Here is a 27,080-nt window from a genome sequence, read left to right as displayed (position 1 = left end):
TTGTAAGGCCCACACGAAGGGGAGAGACTCCGTGTCCATGGGAAACCGTTGTGCAGATCGGGTGGCACAGGAAGCAGCCCTACAACCATTGACAGCTGATAATGAATTTCAAGGGCCTCAGATTCCCTCTGACATGGACTTTGAACAAATGTACAAGACGGCATCCGCAGAGGAGATAAAAGGATGGGAGGAACAAGGGGCACTCTTAAAAAACGGTGTCTGGTATCTCCCAGACAAGAGACTTTTAATGCCAAAGCTCTGGGTGCCTAAGCACCTGAGAATCCTGCATCAGTACACTCATTGGGGACGGGACAAGCTAATAGACTCTATGCAGCGCTGCTGGTATGCCTCAGGGTTAGCTGCCGCCGCTAAAGCGGCCGTGAAGAATTGCCATACCTGCCAAACCTTTAACCCCAAGCATAGCGCCAGATGCCCACCGGGTGCCAGACCATGGGCATTTGTCCCCTTTGAAAGCCTCCAGATCGACTTCATAGACCTGCCCCCTTGCCAAGGCTATAAACATGCCCTAGTCATCATTGATCAACTGACCGGGTGGGTGGAATGCTTCCCTGCCCGCCGAGCTACAGCCCACATAGTCGCAAAGGTCCTATTACACGAGATCATACCCCGGTTTGGAGTCCCTCGACACATAGATAGTGACCGAGGATCACATTTCACGTCCGACATTGTCCAGCAAATAGCCAAAGCACTGGGCGTAAAGTGGAAGCTCCACACACCATACCACCCTCCATCCTCGGGACAGGTTGAGAGGATGAACCAGCAACTTAAATCCCAGCTCGGAAAAATCTGTAAAGACTCAGGGATCAAGTGGGTCAATGCCCTCCCCCTAGTCCTGCACAACCTCCGAGCCTGCCCCCGTGGGAAATTGAACCTGTCCCCCTATGAACTACTTTTTGGAAGACCCTCCCCTGTATATAACACCCAATTTCCCCCATCTGAACTGGAAGTCGGAGAATCTGAACTAACAAAATATATAATGCAGCTCCAGAAGCAACTCATTGCTCTTCACAGATACGCAGCCGCCAGTCAGAACATACCTCTTGACCAGAACATTCATCAGTTCCAGCCGGGAGATTGGGTACTTGTGAAGACTTATCAGAAAGTACCCCTACAACCGACCTGGGAGGGACCCTACCAGGTACTTCTAACCACTCCAACTTCCGTCAAGGTAGCAGAGAAATCCGCCTGGCTGCACCACACCCGCTGCAAATCTGCTCCTCCACCCGACTCTGCCACCGGCGACGACCCCTACACTACTCCCCCGCTGACGACAGAGGACAACGACCTCGACGAGGACGTCGACCAACAGACCGGACCAGATCGGGGCACGAATCGGGCCCAACAGACCGGACCAGATCGGGGCACGAATCGGGCCCAACAGACCGGACCAGATCGGGGCACGAATCGGGCCCAACAGACCGGACCAGATCGGGGCACGAATCGGGCCCAACAGACCGGACCTGATCAACCCTCCACTCCAACCTGCTGGACATCCGAGATTGTCTCAACTACCAACACCGGAGACCCTCCCCCAATCCGCCTCCGCCTGCGCAAAGCGCCCCCGCCAGCCGTTTGACAGCTCCGCCGTTTGACAGCTCTGCTTTTGACAGCTCTGCTTTGACAGCTCTGCTTTGACAGCTCCGCTGTTTGACAGCTCCGCCGTTTGACAGCTCTGCTTTTGACAGCTCTGCTTTGACAGCTCCGCTGTTTGACAGCTTCGCCGTTTGACAGCTCTACGTTTGACAGCTCCACCATTTGACAGCTCTACCATTTGACAGCTCCGCTGTTTGACAGCTCCGCTGCTTGACAGCTCTACCTTTGACAGCTTCACCGCTTACCACTCCTTGCCTGACCATGCCCAACACTGAACTCGCAACAATCCCACTTCTCCCATCCCTCCTCCTTCTTCACCTTTTCGCCACCACCACCCTGGGGGATACGCATGTTTCGTGCCCAGGACTACCAGTTGAGCACAAATACTTGGACTTTGGTATTGTTGACATGGTGAAGAAGGGAACATTAGACCGCCTTGGAGACTTCGACTTTTGTGTACCCGAGACCCGGGTCCTCCTCCGCCATTCTGTCCTACCTACCCTTACCGCACACCAAACATGGGAACTTTTCATCCGCTCCCCAACTTATACCCCGCTCGGCAAGTTCGTACTCAGCAGGGATGGCCCCTGGAATCGGGCCCGCTGTATAAATGGTTCTTACACGGTCTTCTCTGATGGCGAACCCCAGCAAACCCTGAATTGGACACTCATTGACAACGGAGGTGGTGAATCCGTTTATACCGACCGCAACCACCCCACCGACCGCCTCATACACGGATTCTATTGCCAAAGAGCCGACTCCGCACCCCGCCCCACCACCCTTCAGGGGATCTGCCTCCGAAGGTACTGCTGTGTGTGGGATATCGGCCTTGCCTCCACCTGGGACGGCAGAACGTACCTTGAAGGTTGGCATCACTCCACCACTTCGCCCCCTGAATGGGATACCTCCGGACCCCAACGATGTGGCGGACTAGCCACAAATGCAACACACCTCTCACGACAGGACCCCTTGTACCCCGCGGGAACCGCTCCTCGACTAAGGGGGGAACTGTCGACATCTCAAACCCCCACGAACGACCTGCTATCCACCTGGCATTCTAACACATACGTCAAGTTGATTTCCGAAATCGCAAAACAGACCACAACCAGCGACTGCTGGATCTGCGCCAATACCCCTGCCCACCTCCACAGTGGCATTCCCTTCCTTGGAGTGCCCCTCACTCTACAACAGCACCTTTCCGCTAACGTGCAATCCTGGAATTTGACTGCCATCAACTTGACTCACCAATACATCTATTTAACTGGACCCACGAAAGGCGACATCTGTCGGAAGTTCAGCGGCAACGATCGGATGATCGGAGACAGCACCTGTAAGTACGTCATTGACATCTCCTTGAATGGTAGAATCACCCTGTGGCGACGGGGCACCCCCTTTATACACCCGGATTTCCTGTCTGCCTGGAAACAGGTACTGGACCTGCCCCGTTCCTGGGACCCTTCCCCAATTTCTCTGTGTTTCTTCCGTACCTTCCTTACTGGTCGTATAGACTCCTGCCTGCAGGGACTATTTTGGGTGTGCGGCCACCGTGGCTATACCTGGGCCAGCCCCCACTCCCGAGGCACATGCTACCTCGGACTCATCCTACCTGGAATCAGAGTAACCACAGACCTTCCCTCAGGAAGGAGACGTAACAAAAGGGCCAAGGACTTATCTGACCTGTCTGACGTGACCGCCAATGGGGAAACTTATGGCCGAGCCCTCTTCCCTGCCTATGGAGCCGGCTCCAACCACGTTGATATTCTCAAGCTGACAGACATCTTACTGACTTTTATGGAAGAATCAAATGCGGCAACTCAGTCTATCCTAACTGAATTGACAGAAGTCAGGCAGACGGCTGTTCAAAACCGCCTTGCTTTAGATTTTATTCTGGCGTCGACAGGAGGCGTTTGTGCCCTTGTGGGAACAGAGTGCTGCACACACGTCTCCGACCAGACCCTGAACGTCACCGGCCATCTTAACAACATCCACAAATTAACTGACAAGCTAAGAGACATTCAACACGAGGGTCTATCTGACGTGCAACTCTGGAACTGGTTACCAGGATCAGCATGGCTCAAGCAGCTTTTAGGAAATGGGCTCCTGGTTATAATTACGGTAACTGTATGCATCGCATTTTTCTGCTGCGCTGTCCATTGTTTTCCACTCTGCTGTCAAACGTGCGGCTCCTGCTTCCCGCCTCCCCGCTTCCGTGACCCTGCACCTCACACAACGCTTCACCCTCACCGGGCGCCGCCACCGGGGACCACTTCAACCTTCATCGAGATGGAACCCCTCCGAACCCCACGCGACCCGGACTCCAGGTATGCCATGCCGGACTTCTACTAATTTGCGGAGAAAAGGATTGCACGGCATTCTCCGTTGCAATCTTATCTCCGAAGGGGGGAACTGTCGCAGGAAACCCCCCCCCTTCCTTTTAACACACCACACACCGTAATGCACAAGCACTACACGAACACCCCACACATTTCCTGTTCCCGACCCAAGGGGTGCCCCTTCTAGAGGGACACCCCAGGAGCCCTCCGTACATAAGAAGGCGCCTTCTCCATTTCCTCAAATGGGCTCCCCGTATTCCGCTTCGCCCTATCTTCACCATTGGTAGACCGGGCGACCGAACTCGGGGTCAGCCGGCGGCCGCTTCAGCCAATCAGCGTTAGCGAACAGCGCTCCTAGTGGCGGCTACGCTGGTACTGCAGGCAGCGAGCGCCCGTCTCTTCGCTTTGACAGCTCACAAATACAAAGCTTCCGACTTCACTGAACCGTGACTGATCTAATCAAAATGTAGCAAGTTGCTTCCGACTGGCGAACTTGCTTTGAACTTCAAGGGTAACTTTCTTTATAAAATCACTATAAATCAACCGTACGTCGGATTTTCATCGGACCACTTTTATTCTACTCCATATTTCAAGGACTAGCTAAGGGGGGTGACCTGGAGACGGTCAGCCATAATCCCCTAAGCGAGCAGTCACGTATACGGCTACGACACCTGGTGGGGCATGGTAAACAAGATAAGCATCCTGATGGGCTCAGGCTCATCCCATCATGGACACAATTGAATGCATACGGTTGTATATTCAGAGCAGACAGCAACAAAGGGACCACGACCGGATTCCCCTCAGGGGGATGGAAACTGCACCCTTCCCTTTGTTATTCAGGACTGGCACATGGGAGGGGGAGAGGGAGACTCTGGCCAGGTGTCAAGGTGCTCGGATTACCTGCTCGACCCCTCCCTGACTCCTCCTGATTTTGATATATTCATGATGTCACTATGATGTATTTTCTGGAGGTGTAACTCAGGGGATTAGGAGCTAATAAAAGTTAGGGTCTCCCTTTGTTCTGGGCTTCCATTTTGCTTCACCTCGTGGGCGGTGGGAGTCCTGTCGCGACAGTCTTTTTCTTCAATAAAGACCAAGCCTACTGGCTGCTGTTTTGCTCCGAACTTACTCTGGTTGGTGTCTTGTTTGTCCAAGTGAACCCTCGGTACGTATTTCCGTTAACAGGGGGATGGGATTTCCCCTCCCTGCCTTAGCTGTTTAAGAATACAACAAAGATATAGGTCTGTGTTTACAAAGCCATGTTCGCCCATTAGGGATTGCCATCCACACCATGCCTTCACTCTTATTCCACTTTAACTGTCATGGCGTTCTTGGGAACAATAGTTTGTTAAGGGTGATTAGAGTTGTCAGGAAACCCCTCACTGTGCTACAGTTTCCAAAAAAACTTAAAAAGCTACAATTACAGGTAGGTAGCCTATTGGTCTGCCGTAGTCGAAATAAAATAAAATTCCTTCCAGTAGCACCTTAGAGACCAAGTTTGTTATTGGTAGGAGCTTTCGTGTGCATGCACACTTCTTCAGATACACTGTGTATCTGAGTGTATCTGAGTTGGTGCCTAAGGTGCTACTGGAAGGAATTTTTTTTTTATTTTGTTTTAACTAGCTACAATTCTCAGTACTGTATTATTTGGGGGAGGCCATAGCCGTTAAAAGGTATGGGTGCTTTAAACATATTGTGTCAATGTGACCTAACTCGGAGGCAGTCCCGGGTTTAACCGATATAACATACGAAACAACCTAATGCATGCCTAATTATTTCAGATTTTGGAGCGACTGGGCTCCTCCCTTTCTCTTGCGTCCTGCGCTGAAAAGCGGGCGGGGAATGCTTCCACCGGCTTGCTAAAGCCACTCAGCTAATTGGCGACTGAGCAGATTACACGAAGCTGTAATCCAAATGCAAGTGGACCGCGAGGGTCACAATTACTTTTTTAAAACTGAGTAGCTGCATACTCAGGGGGCCAGAGTCTATGAATTTACTTCCTTGATGTGTGTGTGTGTTTCCCTTCTAGGAACCTCTGTCTCCTCTCCTACAAGTCTATAGTGAAAACACACACGCCAAGATGAAGTTTTGATTGCTCAGATCGCTCCAGCCTTGTCCTTTTAATATAATTGAGGCCCAATGGAAGGAAGCGCCCAACCCTTACAGAAGTCTCGTTTTTTTGCCGCTTTGTAACATTTCGCCTTCCTGGGCGAGAGGAGGGAGAGAAAAAACCATTTTATTTTATTTTTGCGCGCTCAAGATAACTAAAGAAGAAGGAAGGGGCGGAGCTGCCTCTTTTTGCTATTTGCATATTCCAGCTTTCCGATCCTATCTTTGCCTTCGAGGGGCGTTCCCAGGGCGTATTCGCTCCTGCTTTCCCCGAATCTCATTGGTCCAAAATAGACCCTTCTGGGAGCTGCGCCCGCCCCCTTGGTAAAATCTCAATGACAGGTTCTGGAACGCTCAGACCCCGAGTAAAGCTGCGATTGGCGGAGCGGCGCTTATTTGTTACACTCGCAATCAGCATCCTATTGCCCGCAGAGCGTTCCGGGCCCGCCCCGGGGAACACCTGCTGCTGCTCCGAAGTTCCCCAGGCCCGTCCTTTAGGGATCTGCTGCCCGGGACTATTATCGCACTTTGCAGGCAACTCTGCACAACTCGCCTGCCGTCGAGTTTCTTCCCGGGGCGTCCGAGCAGCCTTAAGGGACGGAGAGCATGATGGACAACGGGGGAGGGAGCGAGCTTCTGCCCCGGCTGTGCTGCCCAGAGAAGGGGCCGAACGGCTACGGCTTCCACCTGCACGGGGAGAAAGGCAAAGTGGGCCAGTTCATCCGGCTGGTGGAGCCCGATTCCCCGGCCGAGAAGTCCGGGCTGCGGGCCGGGGACCGCTTGGTGGAGGTGAACGGCGACAACGTGGAGAAGGAGAGCCACCAGCAGGTGGTGAACCGCATCCGAGGCTCGCCGGGCTCCGTGCGTCTGCTGGTGGTGGACTCCGCGACGGACGAGCGGCTGCAGAAGCTGGGCCTCGAGTGCACCGAAGACCTGGTCCGGGGGCTTCCCGACGAGAAGTTGGAGGAGGCGAAGAGCGGCGGCCAGGAGCCGCGGGAGGCTGCGCAGCGGGAGCCGGACGTGGCGGAGGAAGATAAGAAGAAGAAAGCGGACGGGGAGGAGGAGAAGGAGGAGGCGAACCACGCTGCCCAGCGGGTGAGAATCTAGGTCACTCCCGGGAAAGAGGGGCTGAGGAAAGCCCCAGGGGGGTGGGAAGGGAAGCGGGGGAAGGAGGCTGGGAGAAGCAGAAGGAGAGGCGGGGGGATAGCTTTAAAAGAACAGAGGCTGTGTCAGGGAAGATAATCGCCTTTCAAACAACGGAGTGGCAGGCAGAAGTTCAACCGGTGAGGGTCTCTCCGTTACTGCACCGGCAAGAAAGTTTGAATGGGTGCTCCTCTCGCAACGCCCGAGGCTTTTCCCGCCGGGGCGGTCGGCGGAACCGCGCTGCACCAGCTGAATTTCTGCCTGTCGCTTCGCTCTTACAGGCATTGTCGCTGCCGTGGGTGGTGGCGACCCTAACTCCTACAACGACCTGGGGTGGATTCGGGGCGGGGGGAAAACAAACTGTCTCTTAAACATAGGGAAACTGGGGCTCCAATCCTAACTGTGCCTACTCACAAGTTCCATTCAAGGGGCTTACTCTCAGGAAAGCGGTTAGGATTGCAGCCTGGCTGTAACTCCTTGTATAGATGCAGCTACTGGCTTCTTAGCTTATTTATATTATGTATTTCCTGATGGATAAATAGTCTGAAACACCAGACTACAGTATTTCCTTCCCATCTCCCGAAGATTTCTTTGGTGTGATTCAGCTAACTTTTCTTTGGGTGCTGATGAATAACTCGGCTCTGCTTTCTCCCTCTCCCTTCCTCCTCCCTCTCTCATTATGAAATGTGACCTCTTGAAAGCTGGGTCGCTTCCGCTGTGTGTGATCTGAATGCCAGCCCTGCTGGCACCCACATGAGTCCGGAATGCTGCTGAGTCTTGGCTTGCAGAGAATTATTGAGAGCTAAACAGAGAGATGGGTTAAAAAACCAAAAAACAAAACAAAACACCCCTCCAAATATTAGAGGCCTTGCAGTATGTCCTCTGCCAGAGGCAGAAAAATAAGTCTTCTGCAAGAGACTCTAGTCAAAAATATTCTGGTGGTATTCAGTGGGCAGGAAACTGGGCACTCCTGTAATCTAGTGTAATTGAGCAAGTTCAAGGTGTTCCTTTAAAAAGCAGTGCCAGACTTTCTTTTGGGGGGGTGGTAAATTTCTTCGCGTTCTGTTCTAGCGTTAGATCGGTGAAGCAGAAAGAACCTTCCCAGTATTTGCTGGTACTCTTCGACTTGTTCAAATTCGTTTTCTGGTATAAACCTGAACTGTGGTTTTTTTCTTATGGTAGCGCAGCAAAACTGTCATTTCCTCCATACATGCAGAGGTTCACTGCAGACGACAATCTTGGCTTCAGATGAAACCTTTTCTTCTTTTTTTCTTTTTGTAAATCGCTCTTTGAGCAGGCTTCCGCAATCTGGTGCCTTCAGGTTTTTTGACTACCCTTCCCCCATCAGACCCAGAAGCCATGGCCCAATGGTCAGGGATGATGGGAATTGCAGTCCATCAAATACACCTAGGGGGCATTAGTTAGGGGAAGATTATCTTTGATATTGCTATATGCATTCTTTTGCTTGTGGCTTACAGTACAATCCTCTACTTACCTACTTGGTAGTAAGCACCATTGTATTCAGCTGGGCTTACTCCCTGACAAGTGGATATAGGATTGTGGCCTTTATCTCACTCTGCTGCTTTTTCTCACACTTTCCCCCAGTAACTCAAATGAGGGAATCTAATGCCTGTTGAAAAATATTACTAAATAAAGGAACCATACTTGTTGCATCCATGCTGAACCTTATAGGATAAAATGGGATAACTATTTACGCATGTAATCTTTTTAATCCCTTTTCCTTTTGTAAAGATAATCTCACATTGCAGGAAGCACAGCACGCTGAACAACAATACAAAACACAAAATTCAACATTTTAAATGTTGAAACACCCCCGAAATTTAGTTAGCGAGCACATTTTAGTTAGTCCTGCACAGCCACAACAAAATTAACTAGTGGTGCAATCCTAAAGACGCCTACTCAGAAGTAAGTCCTATTGAATTCAGTGGGGCTTCCTCCCAAGTATCTGGGCTTCAAATTACAGGCTAAGCCAATAACATCTTGCCTTGAAGGCCTGATCAGTGAATATTTAATTGTATGATTAATCAAGTGCTAGTTGGTATGGAGAAACTAGCATTCATCTGTTCCCCTTGTTTTCACTTATTGGATATTTTCCTCTCACCATTTATAAAATATTACAAAGGCTACCTATATTTTCACTGGAGTATGATCTACTAACATAAATGAGCAAGGTCCTAATGATTGTAGCTCAAAGCTGCTCTGCAGCAGCCCTTTGTCCACAGGGCAGGCTCAAACCAGAGTCAAAATGGTCCAGCGGCTTAAAGGGTATCCTTGGATCTGGGTGGAGGATCCTAGATGTGCTTCTCCTGTGCAGCCTTGAGGAAGTTGCTATTTACCTGTCGCCTTCAGTTTAGTGTGTGTGTGAAATGGAAATAGTCATAATAATACTAAACCACCTTATTTGATAGTAGAAATAAAGATAGAAAATTTGCACTGCTGAGCACACTTAACTGGGAAGCAAACTCCATTGAACATAGGATGGTGCTGTTAAGCATTTTTATATCAGACTTGGCAAAGGATCAGCACTAGAATGAGAAGAGAAGAGGCCGTTAAGAACTGGAACTGAATATATAAGAACTGGAACAGTGGGGGGATATTTATTTGCTTTGGAGTGATTTTAAGAAGCTTTTGCATAACATTGGTGGAGAAACATTTCTATCCCTAGGACATCTGAAATAGTTATTTCTCCAAACTTGCCCATTGTTATCAGAAGTGGTCAGAAGGTAGTTCTGGGAGCCAGTGGTAGATTAGTAAGTGTTTTTGACTCCCTGTGGTTTAACAGGAGCAACAACTAAAAGGCTTTCTCACGCTGTCTTCCCCCACCCTTAATTTAGGCTGCTGACTTGAGGAGAGTTTGAAGTGGGGGAGGGAAAACGAGGAGTGGATTTTTGTGTGACAGGACTGTGAACTCTTGCTATGGTACTGAAAAACCAAATCCTGGGCTGAGAAATGTCCTCAAAGGTACCTGGTTCTTAATTCTGTATCCCCCTCCTCCATTTTGCAGCTGGAACTCCAGGATACTAGTCAAAAACAGAAGATTATGAAAGCTGCCTACCATGAATACATAGCCTGAAATTTGTCTGTCTCTGGACTTGTTGAATATATAGCTGCATAGAAATCTGTGGCGCAGTTGGGGGTGTGATTTTTATTTCACCACACGTGGTTTTTCAGTCAGTCCTTAACTTCTCCAAAAAGAGAGGGCTTTGCTGTGTCGGACCAGTGCAGATGTTTTGCCTTGTGCTTTAGGGGAAGCCTGCTCTGCAAGTGTGTGGGGAACCAGGCCCAGGAAATGGTTTGATTAGCTAAGCAGGTGTGGGCCTAACTACTGGTAAACCAGATCAGTAGTTGGCTCTCCAGATACCCTTTAATAGGAACCCAACAAGACAGTGACGAGGGATTGAGGATTGGAGTGATCGTTCTGAGGTATTATGGCAGTGGACAAAGCTGGTGTAACTTTTGAACAAATGTGTTTTTAATGAAGTAAAACTTGGATGGGAGACCCTGTGGTGTAGCAGTGGGTTAACAAAAATGAAAATAGGTGAAAGCCAGTGCTGCTGTTCCACTTACTGAATGGCACATGTAAGAAAAGGGTGATGTGATTTTGTCTGATTCTCCATTTCCATGGCAGGCCTAGGCAAATATATTTCAGAGGGTTGGGAGACAACCCCCCCACCCGAACATTGAGGAAGGTGACATTGTGGGGAGACAGGTGCAGGTGGAAGGAGATTCAGCCAAAATCACACCCCCCCCCCACCGCCTTTTCTTACATTATAGAAGTTCTCTACTGGATCAAGAACCGTTCCATGAATGGAGCAGCCATATTGGATTTCAGCGTATAGTATATTAAACAAGTGTGTGGAGACAAGCTGCAGTTGGGAGAGGAGCTCTGCAAAGGCTCTAAAGTGCTTATTTTTATTTAATTCACTTCCTGCCTTGCACTGAGTGCCAAGCCTGCAAAATAAAATGGTAGCCGCTATTAAGGATGTTACAGCAGCAGCATTTAAATGTTGGAGTAGTTGGCTGAGAATCGGTAATGAAATCAACAATTAGACTGCAGTTAGGTCAATGGTAACTCCCTTATACATATTCCAGGTTTCAGCCCTTGTGTCGAAAGCAGTTTCTGTGGTTGAGCCCTGGCACATAAAAAAGTAATATTTGCATTGCATGGGAGGTTGACACTAATTGCAGGAATCAGAGTCTTGGGGGAAATTCTCAATCTGCTTACCGAAAGGTTTATTGCTGTGGTGGGGAGCTGGTGCATTGACACCTCCTTGCCTTGAACTCCGGGATTATACCTTCAGGGTTCTGGAAGCGGGTAGGCTGGCAAGACGCCAGGCCTCTGGAGCAATGGCACGCACTGGCAAGGCACATATTACTACTATATGCCATAAGAAGATGGCTGCTGAATGAGGCCAGTCTATCATCCTGTTCATACATTAGCTAACCAGATCCCTGTGCAAGGAGGACCCAAGCAGAAGAGCTCTGCCCTCCTATTTCTTTATTGTTTTATTCATTTTATTAAATTTGTATACCTCCCTTCATCACAAGACCTCAGGGCGGTTCACATAATAAAATCAAGGTAAAAACATAAAGCAAATAGCTAAAAGAAAAATTCAACAACGAAACAATACTGCCACCTTCCCACAAACACATTATTCTTATTTATTCAGTTTATAGAAGTACATCCCCTTTAATTCCCAGCAACAGCTTTTCATAGGCCTCTGGCAGGAGGAGTAGCATAGCTGTTGTGGCTTGTAGCCTTCAATAGCTGTGTCCTCCATGCATTTGTCTAAACCATGGGTAGGCAAACTAAGGCCCAGGAGCCCGATATGGCCCAGTCACCTTCTAAATCCGGCCCACGGACGGTCCAGGAATCAGCGTGTTTTTACCTAAGTAGAATGTGTCCTTTTATTTAAAATGCATCTCTGGGTTATTTGTGAGGCCTGCCTGGTGTTTTTTACATGAGTAGAATGTGTGCTTTTATTTAAAATGCATCTCTGGGTTATTTGTGGGGCACAGGAATTCGTTCATTCCCCCCCCCCCCCCCCGTGGTTTAACTGTGTAAAGTAGTACTCTTTTTAATCTGCCATTCAACTTCACTGGCTGTATCAGTTGGATTTGGTTTACAGGAACAACTAACTCCTGTGAAACAGAAGGGTCAGTTGCCAAGGAACATGTGGAATTATCGTGCCCTCAATTTTAGAAAATTTGGAAAGTGCAAACCACTTCAAGGCTTCACCCAAGTATGGCCTAAAAGCAGGGGCAACTAACTGGTGGTCTTCCAAATATTGCTGGACTACAACTCCCATCATTTCTGGCCATTTGGCTATGCTGACTGGGGATGATGGGAAATGGTGCCCCATCCCCGGCCTACAATACTTCTGGAGCATGCCCTGACATGGTTATCCTGACATAATTCCTTCCTGGAACACGGGGCCAGCCCTGCCATGGCAGCACCATAGAGCAGATGTGGGGAACCTTTGTCCCTCCAGATGTTGGTGAACTACAACTCCCATCAGCCACAGCAAGCGTAGCCAGGGATGATGGGAGTTGTAGTTCAAGAGTAGCTGGAGGGACAAAGGTTCCTCGCACCTGCCATAGAGGGAGGATACACAAAGGCATCCATGCTGCAGCAAGACTTTCTCAAGTGCTTGATGGAAAGCTGTCTGTCATTAAAACAGGTACAGGTGACTGACTTGAGTCATCCACACACTCCTTGAGGATATTAAGCTGCTTTCTTGACTCCCAACTCCCAAGTGTTCAGATTACATCTCAAAGTGTCACACTTGTAAGAGCACCACATGTTTACGCAACTGCTATGCTAGTTGGGGGTAAATACATTCTGTAAATATGTGTATTCTTCTGTGTTTTGATTATAGCTGACAAGCTGCATGAAGTTACATTTTAACCCAGGGATCAGCAAACTTCTTCAGCAGGGGGCCGGTCCACTGTCCCTCAGACCACAAGGGGGGGCTGGACTATATTTTGGGGGGGGGGGAGAAAAAAACGAATTCCTATGCCCCACAAATAACCCAGAGATGCATTTTTAAATAAAAGCACATATTCTATTCATGTAAAAACACGCTGATTCCTGGACTGTCTGTGGGTCGGATTTAGAAGGCGATTGGGCTGGATCCGGCCCCTGGGCCTTAGTTTGCCAACTCATGCTTTAACCAGTGGTTGGATTGCAAATAAGTGGAGCCTAGTCTATGAGGGACGCGGGTGGCGCTGTGGGTTAAATCACAGAGCCTAGGACTTGCCAATCAGAAGGTTGGTGGTTCGAATCCCCGCAACGGGGTGAGCTCCCATTGCTCGATCCCTGCTCCTGCCAACCTAGCAGTTCGAAAGCATGTCAAAGTGCAAGTAGATAAATAGGTACCGCTCCAGCGGGAAGGTAAACGGCATTTCCGTGCGCTGCTCTGATTCGCCAGAAGCGGCTTAGTCATGCTGGCCACATGACCCGGAAGCTGTACGCCGGCTCCCTCGGCCAATAAAGTGAGATAAGCGCCGCAACCCCAGAGTTGCTCACGACTGGACCTAATGGTCAGGCGTCCCTTTACCTTTACTAGTCTGTGAGGCAGGTATGCAGAACCTCTGGCTCTCCAGATTCTGCTAAACCACAGCTCCCATCCCTGGCCTCACTGGGCATGCTTGTGATGGACATTGCAGTTCAGCCATATCTAGAGGGCCAAAGCTTCCCCACTCCTGCTTTGAGGAGTAGCTAGAGATAATTCACTGAATTATGCCAACGGGGCAATTGCAGCACATCATCAATTTTGTTTTCCATGGGAGTACATTTCCATAAGCAATTCTCCATGGTGTAGATAGTTCACAAATATAACACAGTCATACCTTGGAAGTCGAACAACTTAATTCCTGAACGTTTTGGTTCCCAAACGTTGCACACACGGAAGTGACTCTTCCAGTTTGCAAACTATTTTTGGAAACCGAACGTCCGACTGGGCTTCCACTTTGGTTTTCGAGCGTTTTGGAAGTCAAACATATTTCCGAAACGGATTCGGTTTGATTTCCAAGGTACAACTGTATAAGCGGTGGGGAAATTGGAGTGCCCAAACATGGGGCTTGACCACATAGCACCAAATCATGGTTTGTATTTTGAATAATGGTGAATCACCCTGGAATCTGTTATCTATGATGGGTGGCAGATGGGTGATACCCAACATTAGTCATTCTCTGGGTGGACCCATTGAAACCAATGGACTTAAGTTAATGGATTTGCCCTGAGCATGACTAATAATTGGGTATCACCCATAGTTAGAGCAGAACTGCCGTTTGCTCAGAAATGCATGCGGAGCTCAGAATATAGACTGGCTGTCAGCATGCCTTGCCCAGCACTGGGGTTGTGTACAGTGCCCCAGTGAATAGCATTCATCTTCCTTTGCAACACAGGGCCCCCCTGAGTCCTCTTTGTATAGTCAAACTATCCGTGAAGAATGACTGCTGCTTGAATATGCTATCCTGTGAACATTTGTATTTAACTAAATTGAAGAAGCTTGATTTTTATCACCTGGAGGGATTTTACGATCACTGCTCAATCTAAATATTTTTATGGATGGAGGGCAGGAGTGTTACTTGTTAAAGATTTCACAGTTATAGCGATGAATTGTGAGCTGCTGACTGTTCTCTATATTAAGGCTGCCTTGAGACATGGGCTACTTTCACATAGGAAAGCAGAGGGGGGGGGATATTTGAGAACTGTGCATTGCCTTGATTTCTGCTCTTTTTTCATATTAAAAAGCTAAAACTAGAGCCTTTGGTGAGGCTCTGCAAAGGCTGCATTGTGCTCTTAATTCATGGGGCTTAGAATAGAAGATTGTCAAAGGAAAAGTTCTTGCCCAGGCTGCTGTTGAGGAGAATGGCCTGTGGTTGCTCAGAGACTTCCTCAAATGACATTTCCTTCAGTAGCTGTGTCAGCTGAATATTGAAATTCAAGGCTCTATTTTTGAAAGACAAAATATTTACTTAATAGTGGGGCAGACAGAGAGCCGTGGTCACGATGCCCCCTCAGTACAAGCTCATTAAACCTCAACTCTCCTTTAACCAGACTTTCTTAAAGCAGCCTGGGTGGTGATGGTAAAATAATAGATACTAGAGCACCGTTGTTTTTTTAGATCCTCCCATTGATATGTTGGGAGCAGGCTTCTGAGAATAGTTCTGCGGAAGTGGTGACACCCCTGTTGACAGTTGTGAGAATGCTCTTTGTTAATAGAGTAATGGATTAGTGCAAGATTTGGAGCACTCCCCATTAGCATGCCTCTGAACAGAGGAAGGAAATCTCCTTTCAAGCTGTGCCCTTTAATAACCTTGAATCTTGTTAATGAATTTCTGCTAAATAACCCTGTGAGAACTACATTTACCTAAAATGTTCCCTTCCTGTGCTGTGCCTTTGAGGTGCTAATCTGTTATCCTGCTTTCCTTATAAAAGCTGTCTCTGTTGATTCCCAGGTGGGGTCATAAGATGCTTTTGAGGTCTGCTGCTAAAGGGCTAAACTAAGGTAGTAAATTTGCTCAAACATTTGCACTATTTAATCAACAGCAACAAGGAGATAAAGAAGAACACAGGCTGCTTGGCATCTCTTGTTTGCTGGATGTAAGCTTTCTTTGGTGGAGGGTGAAAGGTCCCCCATTTTTAAGATCAGCCACGATGTAGCAAAACAGTGAGCAAGGGTTCAAGCTCTCCAGAACTCTTAATAAGATATTAAGCATGCAAAAAAGGGGAGGAGGGGCAATGGTGCTGTCTTGAATAGCAAAACATCCAGATATTAAGTGCAATGCATGTGATTTACTTACTTACTTATTGCATTTATGTTCCACCTTTCCTCCAAGGAGCTCAAGATATCCTCTTCCTCACCATTTTATCCTCACAACAACCCTGTGAGGTAAATTAGGCTGAGAGACTGTGACTGGCCCAGGGTCATCCACTGAGTTTCATGGCTGAACAGGAGTTTGAACCCGGGTTTCTCAGGTCCTAGTCCATGGGTAGGCAAACTAAGGCCCGGGGGCCGGATCCGGCCCAATCACATTCTAAATCAGGCCCAAGGACGGTCTGGGAATCAGCGTGTTTTTACATGAGTAGAATGTGTCCTTTTATTTAAAATGCATCTCTGGATTATTTGTGGGGCATAGGAATTCGTTCCATTTCCCCAAAAAAAATATAGTCCGGCCCCCCACAAGGTCTGAGGGACAGTGGACCAACCCCCTGCTGAAAATGTTTGCTGACCCCTGATCCTAGTCCAACACACTAATCACTACTGCAGATTTTGTGCTTATTTGAGTTGCTGGTGCATCCTCCGATAAACTCTCACAATGGCCTTCATGTGTGGTATGGATTCACATTCATTTTTAACAATGATAGCAGGAAGACTGATACACCCACCCCCACTACATCCAATGTAGAAGTCTGAACGTCTCCTATCTCATCCTGTGGACTTCTGACCAAAGCCCTGAAGTGTTGCTTGAAGATATCTTTCAGTTTGTTTACGCTGGAGTGAGTCCTGTAGGCAGAGTTGGAGGGATTTTTGTGTGGCATTCTTAATTAAATGCTCCAACTCTATAAGATGCTGTTTGTGCTGGAGGTGATCTTAAGGGCAGTGATGGAAAAGGGTCAATGGACTTTGCTGTCAGTGCTAAGCCATCACTTCTTGCCCTTTTCAGTTTATGATTATATGCAGCTTTGTTAATCGTTCTCCTTATTGGACTTTAGCCTAGAACATTGATGCTGCCTTCTGATCGCCATGCTAGGAGTGGCAGGCACAGAGCGTGGTGGAATTTTTCCACTGTTAGAAAGAAACTAGGCTTGCCGTGGTTTTTTGTGGCAGGAGGGGAAACCTCCCTGGCAGGAGTAAGGTATTGGGAGAGGCTAATGAAAGCCAGTGTGGAATAGTGCTTTATAGACTAGGACCAGAGGGACCCAGATGCAAATTCTCCCTTGGCAATGATACAGTGTTAGAAACTCAGGTATATACTGCAAACCGGTCATCACCAAATAACACCTGAAATCTAGGTTGTGGTCACTAAAATTGAATATTCACCAGGCGATTTTGGACTAAATGACCCTCAGGATACCTTCCAACGCTACAATTCTATGATTTCCACTACGTTGCTTGTCTGCAGCTTGCTCTTACAACAATTCACTTGTCCCAGTATGCAAGTAGGAAAAAAACACACAGTGGAAATGGAAATGGTATTAACTATGGATTAAGGCAGAAGTTTTTAAACTGTGGTTGCCATCCTGGCACTGAGAAATCTCCATATAGTTGCTATTAGACCTGCACCAGTAGCAAAACATGCCTGGCGCCTGGCTGGTTTCGAACACTGGCCATGAAACTCTTTGGGTGATCTTGGATCAGTCACTATCTCTCAGCCCAACCTACCTTATAATTCTTTTGAGGCCAAAATGGCGGAAAGGAGAAGAGTCCAGCTATGAGGAACATGTGGCCCTCCAGATGATGTTGTACTCCAAAGTTTCCATCATCCTTGACTATTGACTGTGTTGGCTGGAGACGATGGGAGCTGGTGTCCAACAACATTTGGAGGGCCACAGGTTCTCCATGCTTGACATATAAGAAGGAGGTTGGGATTAAATTGAATAATGATGTAGAGGAGGGGATGTCTTCAGATTCTGATTTGGGAATAATCTTATTGATGATGTGATGTTGCATCTGGTGGTTCACTCTTTAGCCAGTTTCATGTTGAGTTTAAACTCTGAGCCATATCCTTCTAAGTACAGTGATACCTCGGGTTACATATGCTTCAGGTTACATACGCTTCAGGTTACAGACTCCGCTAACCCAGAAATAGTGCTTCAGGTTAAGAACTTTGCTTCAGGATGAGAACAGAAATCGTGCCTCGGTAGCGTGGCAGCAGCAGGAAGCCCCATTAGCGAAAGTGGTTCTTCAGGTTAAGAACGGTTTCAGGTTAAGAACGGACCTCTGGAACTAATTAAGTACTTAACCTGAGGTACCACTGTAGCATGGATTCCTTGCTTTCATTGGAAAAGTGGGAAATCAGTCTTAGCTGACTTGCTTCAGTTTGAGGCATGCTTAATTGGCATAGCTGCACTATAACAGAAAAACTCATGGAGGGCTTAAATGTAAACAAAAAACAAATCAGGCTCTTCAGTAAAGACAGAACTTTGCTTCATTTAAATAGTAGTTTATTCAAAACAAATTCAGCTGAGGAACTGATGCTGCATTTAGCTTGTAACCTTTAGCATATACGGTTCCTAAATTTATCACTGCTCATGTGTACCCTTTTAATCAGTGCAGAAGGTGAATAGTTAATAGTGAATTCCGGTTTTGTATTTCCCAAAATCCTCTGTCAGCAAGCCTTTTGTCCTGCTAGCCAGAAGGATGACTTCCTATGAGGACTTTCCATAAGAGGGATTGTGTTAATTAGGGGTAGTTTAAGATAGAAGTCCTTATCTGGCGCGAGTCATTTATGAAGATCTTGTACTTCACCCCCACCATCTATTAATGGTGGGTGGAGGGATGGAAAAGGATCCTCTCTGGTACAGATATCCTTCTTGGGAAGACGTGGGTGGAATGCCTCCAGCAAAATGCTTTGATTAAGGGTCCAAGTTCGGATTGCAGTGCTTCTTGTAAGGAAAATGTTACCAAGGCAGAATGGCTGAATTTGCACAAAATACTCTACCATGTTAATCTGGTAGCCTGTTAATCATTCCCTAGGAATCATCTCTCTCCCCCCCCCCCCCTTGCAATAGTCCTAGGGAGGGTAGGTGGTGTGTTTGTATGTGTGTGTTTTGTGTGTGTGTGTGTATTCATGAAGGGTAAAGAAAAATGACTTCGCTTATTGCAGAGATATAGAGCACTCCAGGTGGTGGAAGGCCCCCTGTCCTAAGTTGGTCCTTTTCTGTTTGTTCTAGAATCCTGAAGAAGAGATCAGAATTTCTTCCTCCAGGGTCCAAAGCAAGGGCAGAGGGAATGATTAGTGGTTTGAAGGTGCTGGCCGGGGCTGGAATCTTATACAGTGCATGTGTTCCTGGGAAGTCCCAATGAACTTAGTGAGACTTTATTCCCTCCACTTTTACTCAGAACTGAGCTGTACCTTGTACCCCTTCATCCTCCTCATTGGAGACATTGCGATTTTGGGAGAACATTTGCTTAATGTGGGGATGTGGCTCCTGTGACAGCTGAGGCTGGGCCATCATGGTTTGAAGCAGCCTCCCCAAATCTGGTGCCTTCCAGATGTTGTTGGACTCCCATTGTGCCTGTCCATTGAGCATGCTGACCGGGGGCTGCTGGGAGTAGAGGTCCAACAGCATCTGAAAGGCAGGGTATAAACTTGGGGGAAATTGATTTGTAGCTTTAAGGGCAGGTTATGGTGAGATTGTAGGACTTCTGCAGTGTGGACATTGAATCTATGACCTCTTGGGAAAGCCCCCTTCTCCTGTTGGCATGCGATTCCGGTTAGGGTGCTACCTGACCTCTTCTGAGCTTTCCAAGTCGTTGTTTGAAACTAAATATGTTTCAATAAACTGCTCGTTAGGGCCTTTTAAAATGAAACAGCAAAGTAACAGCCTTAGTTCCGGGTTCTTGTTCCCTGCAAAGCCTTGTAATAGACAGATGATTGCAGGACATGGTTTCTTCAGTCAAGGTGACGGTTAAAGGTGTTGTCATGAAACTTGAACTGGTAAATGCTAACAAGACTCCAGTGCCTAAAGGTAGCCTAAAGTTCATCCTCTCAGTTCCTGCCCTCCCTGCAAACAGGAAGTACATCTCTTATTGGGCCACGAGGCTCGTTACTGTGCAGTTCACGGCAACCCCTCTGGGAACTCATTATCTGCACACTTCCCCTCCTGCCCAAATTCATTTCTCAGCTTATTTTGAGGTGAGCCCATAGCGCCCAGTGGCTTGTGGTTCTTGGCTAGTGGCTTAAACTCCTCCTCAGCTGCCATGTGAGTTGCATGGTTTTGCGAGTCTGCTTAGCTGAAACCGAATTTTGTGCAAATTCAGTTGGGCTGCTTGAATTTCAACGACATCCGTATCTGGATGACTACAGTAGTAATAGAAGTAGCAGCACTAGTAATCATAATAAACTTTCGAGGATGAACCACCCAAGATTGAGTGCAGCTTCTTGTGGGCATGCAGGATTGCCTCAGGACTAATCAGCTACCTCCACTATTACCTGCAGGGCAATGTTACCTGGGTTGTCACCTTAGAATCATAGAATTGTAGAGTTGGAAGGGACCACGTGAGTCATCTAATAATAATAATAATAATAATAATAATTTATTATTTATACCATTCCCATTTGGCTTGGTTTCCCCAGCCACTCTGGGCAGCTTCCAACAGAATATTAAAATACAATAATCTATTAAACATTAAAAGCTTCCCTAAACAAGGCTGCCTTCAGATGTCTTCTAAAAGTCTGGTAGTTGTTTTTCTCTTTGACATCTGGTGGGAGGGCGTTCCACAGGGTGGGTGCCACTACCAAGAAGACCCTCTACCTGGTTCCCTGTAACTTGGCTTCTCGCAGCGAGGGAACCGCCAGAAGGCCCTTGGTGCTGGACCTCAGTGTCCAGGCAGAACAATGGGGATGGAGATGCTCCTTCAGGTATAGTCCAACCCCCTGCAGTGCAGGAATCTTTTGCCCAACGTGGTGCTCAAACCCATAACCCATAGATTCTCATGCTCTACCGACTGGGCCATTACAGCCTGCAATTGGGGACCTCCTCATCCAACCTTTCCTCAAGGTTTGCCTCATTGACTTGAACTTATCAGAGTGCCTGCCTCCCATGAAGACATGGGAGGCAGGCATAAACTGGCTGATATCCCTGTAGAGCCACTTTTAAGGCTATGACAACCACTCAGTAAGGAGGATCTGTACTTATACGAGGAGGATGTGTCATGTTCTCAGATCTTAAGGCAGTCTTAAGGTTATTCCCCTGCTCGATACTCTAGATGTTAATGGTAATTGCAACTGAGCAAATGAACTGGAATTCTTGGGACCAAAATCAAATGAAGGGAGCTTGCTTGAGCTCTTCCCTCCAACCCACCTGCAGGCAATTGCTTGAGCTCTGCTTCGCAGTAGAGTGGAAGGAAGAATTGGAGCTGTGGAGCTGAAGCTGTGGAGCTTGTGATTTCTCAACCCTCTTGGGTGCGGACTCTCAGGGTTATGCTGAAATAGTTGGGTGTGTAGAGCAGCACTGGAGTGAATTTTGCAATCTACCACAAATGATGCAGTCAAGTTACCCGCAGTGGGGGAAATTGCAGAGGGTCAACACATCTGGAGCGCAATGGAGCCGGGGAGAACCTCCTTTGCTATCCGCTTCAAGTGCAACTGAGTTCAGGGAAACACTGTGTAGTCTGCTCCCAGCTATTCTCCAGTACAGTATATGCTATGCAGAGCAGAATTTGCTGATTGGTAAATCCTGGCTCTAGTGTCAAAAGCTATTCCACACAACTTGGAAATGACTGTATAGTGCTTCTGATGATCAGGGCTGCTGCCCTTTGCATCTCTTTCTCCATTTTTAGTCGTCAGCTCTTTTCCTTGTCCGAAAGTTACAAATTCTGCAGAAAGCATCAGCTGTTAGAACCAGATTGCCTTTGGGCCCTTGAAACACTCTCCATGCCAAGCCCCCCACTGGCCCTGCTTTTAAGCTTCCTTGAGTGTTTTGGAACTCCATTAATGTCCTTTGCTTCTCTAGTTGGAGAATATATGGGAGCTAGCCTCCATTACAAAAGTGCAATTCACATTTGTTGCTCTGTCCACTTTTGCTTCTGGTCCCACCTACAAATAGCACGTGGCCCCTTGGGAAGTTGCCTAGAATTGACTGTGGCCCTTGGGCAGAGAAAGGTGCATCTCATCCATGCCTTAGGTCTACTATGTGAGAAATAAGCAGGTGGAGAGCTTGGGCTTACTTTGTGCAGAGTATTCTAAGTGAAAGAGAAATCTCAGAAGCACATCCATGTTGAGAGAGGTACCCTATTGCTGTTAATTGATGCTCTTGGGTCTCATGTGAGATAGGTTATTTCTGCTGAAGCTGTGAATTTGGCAGCCCCAGTATTTAATGAAGGTATCCAGCAAGCCAAAAATATATCCTCACATACTTGCATGATTTCACACGTCCTTCTGTGGATGAACTGTCAGCTCTGGCCATTCAGAGTTCCATTTCTCTAACCATTTTTAGTGGACCACAGGCCTTCAGTTTAGCACAGGCATTTTCGGTTTGAGCTGTGCACCTGGGCCAGGCCGTGAACCAGAAAGCGACTGTGCAGTGTGCCAGCTGAGCAAATGCTTTTGTCAGCTGCTTATCTGGGGAGCAAGACACTTTCTCCAGGCTTTAAAGTCCACTTTCCTGCTGGAGTTAATGATGAGGCTCCAGGTCCTGCTCTCCAGCTGAGATATTTGAATGTGTCAGAGTCCTATTTACTCTGTGGGGTTGGACTTGGCCTTTATTTGCTTAACAAGCTGGAAGCATTTCTCTGCCAGGGTGTTGTGGTAGGTGACTGACAGCTCGGTCAGCTGGGGAGTGGAGCTGGAGGATGGAGGCTTTTGCATTTGGCTTTGGTCTCCCTGTCCCTCCCTCCCTCCCCTCCCCCAAGTGAAGGCATCATTCTGCTGTGGAATTGGGGAACCTTTTCCATCACCTCCAGGACTGTATGCCAGCAATAGGCGGGGCCAGAAGCATAAAAGAGCAGATCGATGAATGTCAGTTTTACCTTTCTGCATGTACACCCACACCACCCTCCATCTGGGCAAGCAAGAAGGATTATTCAAGTTCAAGGACACATTCCAGTCAGGCTAAAACGAGCTGAGTGCAAAACTATGCCAGAGAAGGGAATGTGTGACCTAGGGAAAGTTCCAAGTGCCTAGAGGGTCGCACCTGCCCTGCCAGGCCTGAGGTCCCTGAATTAATTGGTGTTTAATTCACACTTTAAAATTTGTGTGTGTTATATGTTTTTTATTTTGTAGAACGCATCATAGAGCGGAGTTCCATGTTCCATCAGTACGCAGCATTGGGGTTGGGGGGGTGGGAGAGAAAGGGGAACTCTCTCCTGCACAAGCGAAACTTCTTAATACTTGTTAGCCCAAGTTTTAAATGTGTGTATTATCTTGTAAATTTTTCAATGTAAATAAAAATAAGTGTCAGAATTTAACCAACATCTAGAAGATGAAACTTGTTTCCTAGTACAGCGGAACCTCGGTTTCTAAACGTCTCCGTTGACGAACGAGTCAGAACTCGAACGCCGTAGTTTTTCATATTAATTTTTCCGTTTGGAGGTTTCTGTATCGAGTTCTCGGTTTTTGAACGTTTCGAAATTCAAACAGTCTTCTGGAACAGATTACGTTTGAAAACCAAGATTTCACTGTACACTAGAGGGGAAGAAGTTCTGGAATGAGAAGGACTGCATTCAGCAAAATAACATTTTAAGGTCACTGGAAGGCCGCATCTGTGGCCAACAGAGACTTCCACCTGTGTGACAATTTAGAGTCTGGTTAAATCCCTTTTGGGTGCTGCAGGCCCTGGAAATTTTAATCCTAGAATTGCAGAGTTGGAAAGGACCCTGAGGGTCATCCAGTCCAACCCCCTGCAGTACAGGAATCCTGCCCACAGCTGTCCTTTGGTGGGCTCATACCACCAACCTTCTGGTTAACAGCCAGATGCACTGACCCTTTGAGCCACTGGACTCCTTCTGTTTCTGTGATGGTTTTGCTTGTCATTGTCTCAAACTATTTAAAACCGAGATCAGACCATGAAGTGGGGGAACTAGGATAATTAGGTTCATTGGTTCCCTGAAAAACAGCTAATTTTAAAACTCTTACCTGAAATTCTCAAGATTTTGCTGCAAAAAAAACACACTTGTACATTGAACTGTGGGAACAGCACTTACAGGTTAAAATTGACCCCATAAAGTGGAACAAAATCTGGAACTTAATCCCATTTCAAGTTATTCATTGATGGTGCCTGATTCCCTGCACTCTTAGCAAGATTTCAAGTACAAATAGCCCACTATGCCGGAGAGGCTGTGGACTGGCAGATACCTATTTTCATATGTGGTGGTCAGGTGAGAAGATGCAGGAATTCTCAGGATGGGTGGTAACCTTTTACAAAATGGCACTTATAACGAGTCAGGTACTAATTAAGAGTCCAGGATGGTGTTATCCCTCTTTGATGACGGAAGTAAAAACTGTTACAAAAAAAGGCTTATTAAAATTATTAATATCAGCAGCATGCTTGAGGATAACTGGAAGGTCAACAGTTAGGAGACAACTTGGGACAATTATGTTGATGGAAAAACTGACACAGAAGGTGAAGGACAGGAACAATTTTTCAAAAGGCAGAAGGAAAATGTTAAGCAGCATGGTATTTCTTAATTAAATACGTAGCACTAAAGGAACATAACTGATAAGCATAGGCCACACACAGCCCATGTGTAATGGCTGTATAAGATGCCAGCGTAAACAAAGAAGGGTAATTCTGGTCATACGTAAAGAAGAACAAATATTTTACAGTAAAACAAAGATACAAGCAATGCTCTTAACTATATGCTAGTTATATGTGTTTACTTTTTTGTCACAAAAGCAAATTTTATTTTAGAAAGAGAGAGCCAAGAGCAACTACAAGTGGAGTTTGGGAAGAGAGATTCTGGGACACAGTGTCCCGAAGGAAGCTCAGGGGAGATCTTGTTGGAAGTAGGTCTCAATGCCCTGAGCTTCTGCCTCTTTCTTCTGGGTGACCTAAATAGCTGTGCTAAGAACAAATCTGGATCAAGGGAAGGAGAGAGTGGAGCAAACTTTGTGTCAACGTTTCTTACTGCCCAACAGGCATCACTTCATCAGAATAACGTTTATTGCATATTCCTCTTGCGGCTGCTTTGTACAAGTAGTATGGATTTTTTTTTATATCAGCATTAATGCATATTGCAGCTTTCCTAGTCTTTGGAATAAGTGCATGGCTGACTAAGCTTCAGGCTGTTTTAAAAAAAATACTAAAGATTTTCATGGTTCACAAAAAATGTGCATTGTCTTTTCTCAAGTCGTATAGTCCTTTTTTACATTTGATGTGAGAAATATTACCACCCCAGTCCCCTCTCCCCCACCTTATTCTGTATAAGGTGGGGGAGAGGGAACTGGGGTGGTAATATTTAGTATATTTGTGGGGTTTTATGCCAGTGTCACTTAAGCAGGTTCACTAATTCATCTATTTTATATGTACATGTATTAAGGGACACAGGTGGCGCTGTGGTCTAAACCACTGAGCCCCTTGGGTTTGCCAATCAGAAGGTCAGCAGTTCGAATCCCCGCGACGGGGTGAGCTCCCGTTGCTTGGTCCCAGCTTTTGCCAACCTAGCAGTTCGAAAGCGCGCCAAAAAAAGTGCAAGTAGATAAATAGGTACCGCTCTGGCGGGAAGGTAAACAGCGTTTTCGTGCGCTGCTCTGGTTTTGGTGTCGTGTTGTGCCAGAAGCTGCTTAGTCATGCTGGCCACATGACCCGGAAAAACTGTCTGTGGACAAACATCGGCTCCCTCAGCCAGTAAAGCGAGATGAGCCCGCAACCCCAGAGTCACCTGCGACTGGAATTAACTCTCGGGGGTCCCTTACCTTTACCTTTTTTATATATATTTTATGTATACACACATCCATTTTTCTTGGTAGTGAGAAAGGTTGGGAGAGCCTAGGGCATGGTTGGTTACCTTTAGTTGGCTGCAGTTAGATTTGTTCATGGGGGTGGGGGTTGTTGGGCCAGGTCAGCCATTTTGATTCAAATGCTGTCGGTGAGTTCTTGCTGTCTTGTTGGGCTGTGTATGTGATAAATGGGAGCCATACTGGAATGAAGGCATATATTCTATTTGTCCCCGTGACAGTTTCATTCAGTCTATTGGTTAATTTTTCTAATAAGGATGTTTCCCATATAGTTTGATACCATTGGCCCATGTTTACTCCTGACAGGTTTCTCCAGTGTCTGGCTATGTTGTTTCTGGCTGCTGAGAGTAGGTAGGTTATGAGCTCTTTATAGTGTGTGTGAGCATTATTATCTTGGAAGATGTTTAGCAGGCCAAGTTCTGGGGTAACTTCTAATAGCTGTTTAAGTTCCACCTAGGCTGCAAATGGAATTGCAAGCAAAGCCATGAATAGTGTGGGCTGCAGTCCTGATTCACGCAAAACTGGGAGCAAAAAATTAAACATTCTCAAAGGATTAATAATAATAAAAAGTTTGGAGCCCAATTACCTAGCATTGCTTTCAAACTGGAAGTGAACCTGTCTAAATATGCTCTGAGAAAACACCTGGTTAAATCCTTGCCCTTTTTGTAAATCGTGCATTTCCTGAACAAGCGGGCATAATAGCTGGATTAGAAACATACTGGTTTTGCAACTAAAGAAAGCCTTTTACACCACCACAATGTCTGGGCATGCAGTGCACATGGCTTAGAGGCAAGGGAGCAATTGTGAAGTGGAATTAATTTTTTTTTTTAGTGCTTAGGAAGATCACTCCGTTGAGGACAAGGGGCCACGACCGAGTACAGGGCTGCCCCACAATCGGTTGCTCCGGATTTTATCAGAAGCCAAGCTGGTAAATAATTGCTGGCAAAAGCAGTGTATGTTTCACCATGAGATGGAAAGTAAATGTCAACTTTGTTTGATAGTCATAAATGGTGGCAATAAATACAACAAACATGAGCTATGGGATGATATTTATAAAGCTTGCCTTGAAAAATGCCCCCTGCGTGCAAAGAATAGCAGACTTTTTATTTGTTCTCTCCTGTCTCCACCCCTCCCTCCCTGTTTTTTTTTTAAAAAAATATTTATTTATGGTTTTCAGTTATAACAAAGAAAACATTTCACAAATCAATCAACGGTAATTCTGTCATTTTA

At 46.9% G+C, this 27,080-nt stretch overlaps 1 protein-coding gene across 2 annotated transcripts in view; it reads left to right on the top strand.

Annotated features, from left to right (window-relative positions):
* The first annotated feature begins 5,993 nt into the window (after positions 1-5,993).
* Positions 5,994-27,080, top strand: part of NHERF1 (NHERF family PDZ scaffold protein 1) — a 61,362-nt gene continuing 40,275 nt past the window's right edge. Inside the window, exon 1 of one of the 2 annotated variants that reach the window (XM_083430081.1) lies at positions 5,994-7,151. In XM_083430081.1, coding sequence (XP_083286207.1) covers positions 6,663-7,151 — 489 coding nt within the window. In that variant the 5' untranslated portion in view covers positions 5,994-6,662. The remainder of the gene's footprint in view (positions 7,152-27,080) is intronic. The other variant, XR_014508681.1, reaches the window with a different exon arrangement.

The sequence above is a fragment of the Podarcis tiliguerta genome (assembly GCF_965153285.1).
Source record: "Podarcis tiliguerta genome assembly, chromosome: 2".
NCBI classification, from domain to species: Eukaryota; Metazoa; Chordata; class Lepidosauria; order Squamata; family Lacertidae; genus Podarcis; species Podarcis tiliguerta.
This window is presented reverse-complemented; position numbering and strand designations above follow the sequence as displayed.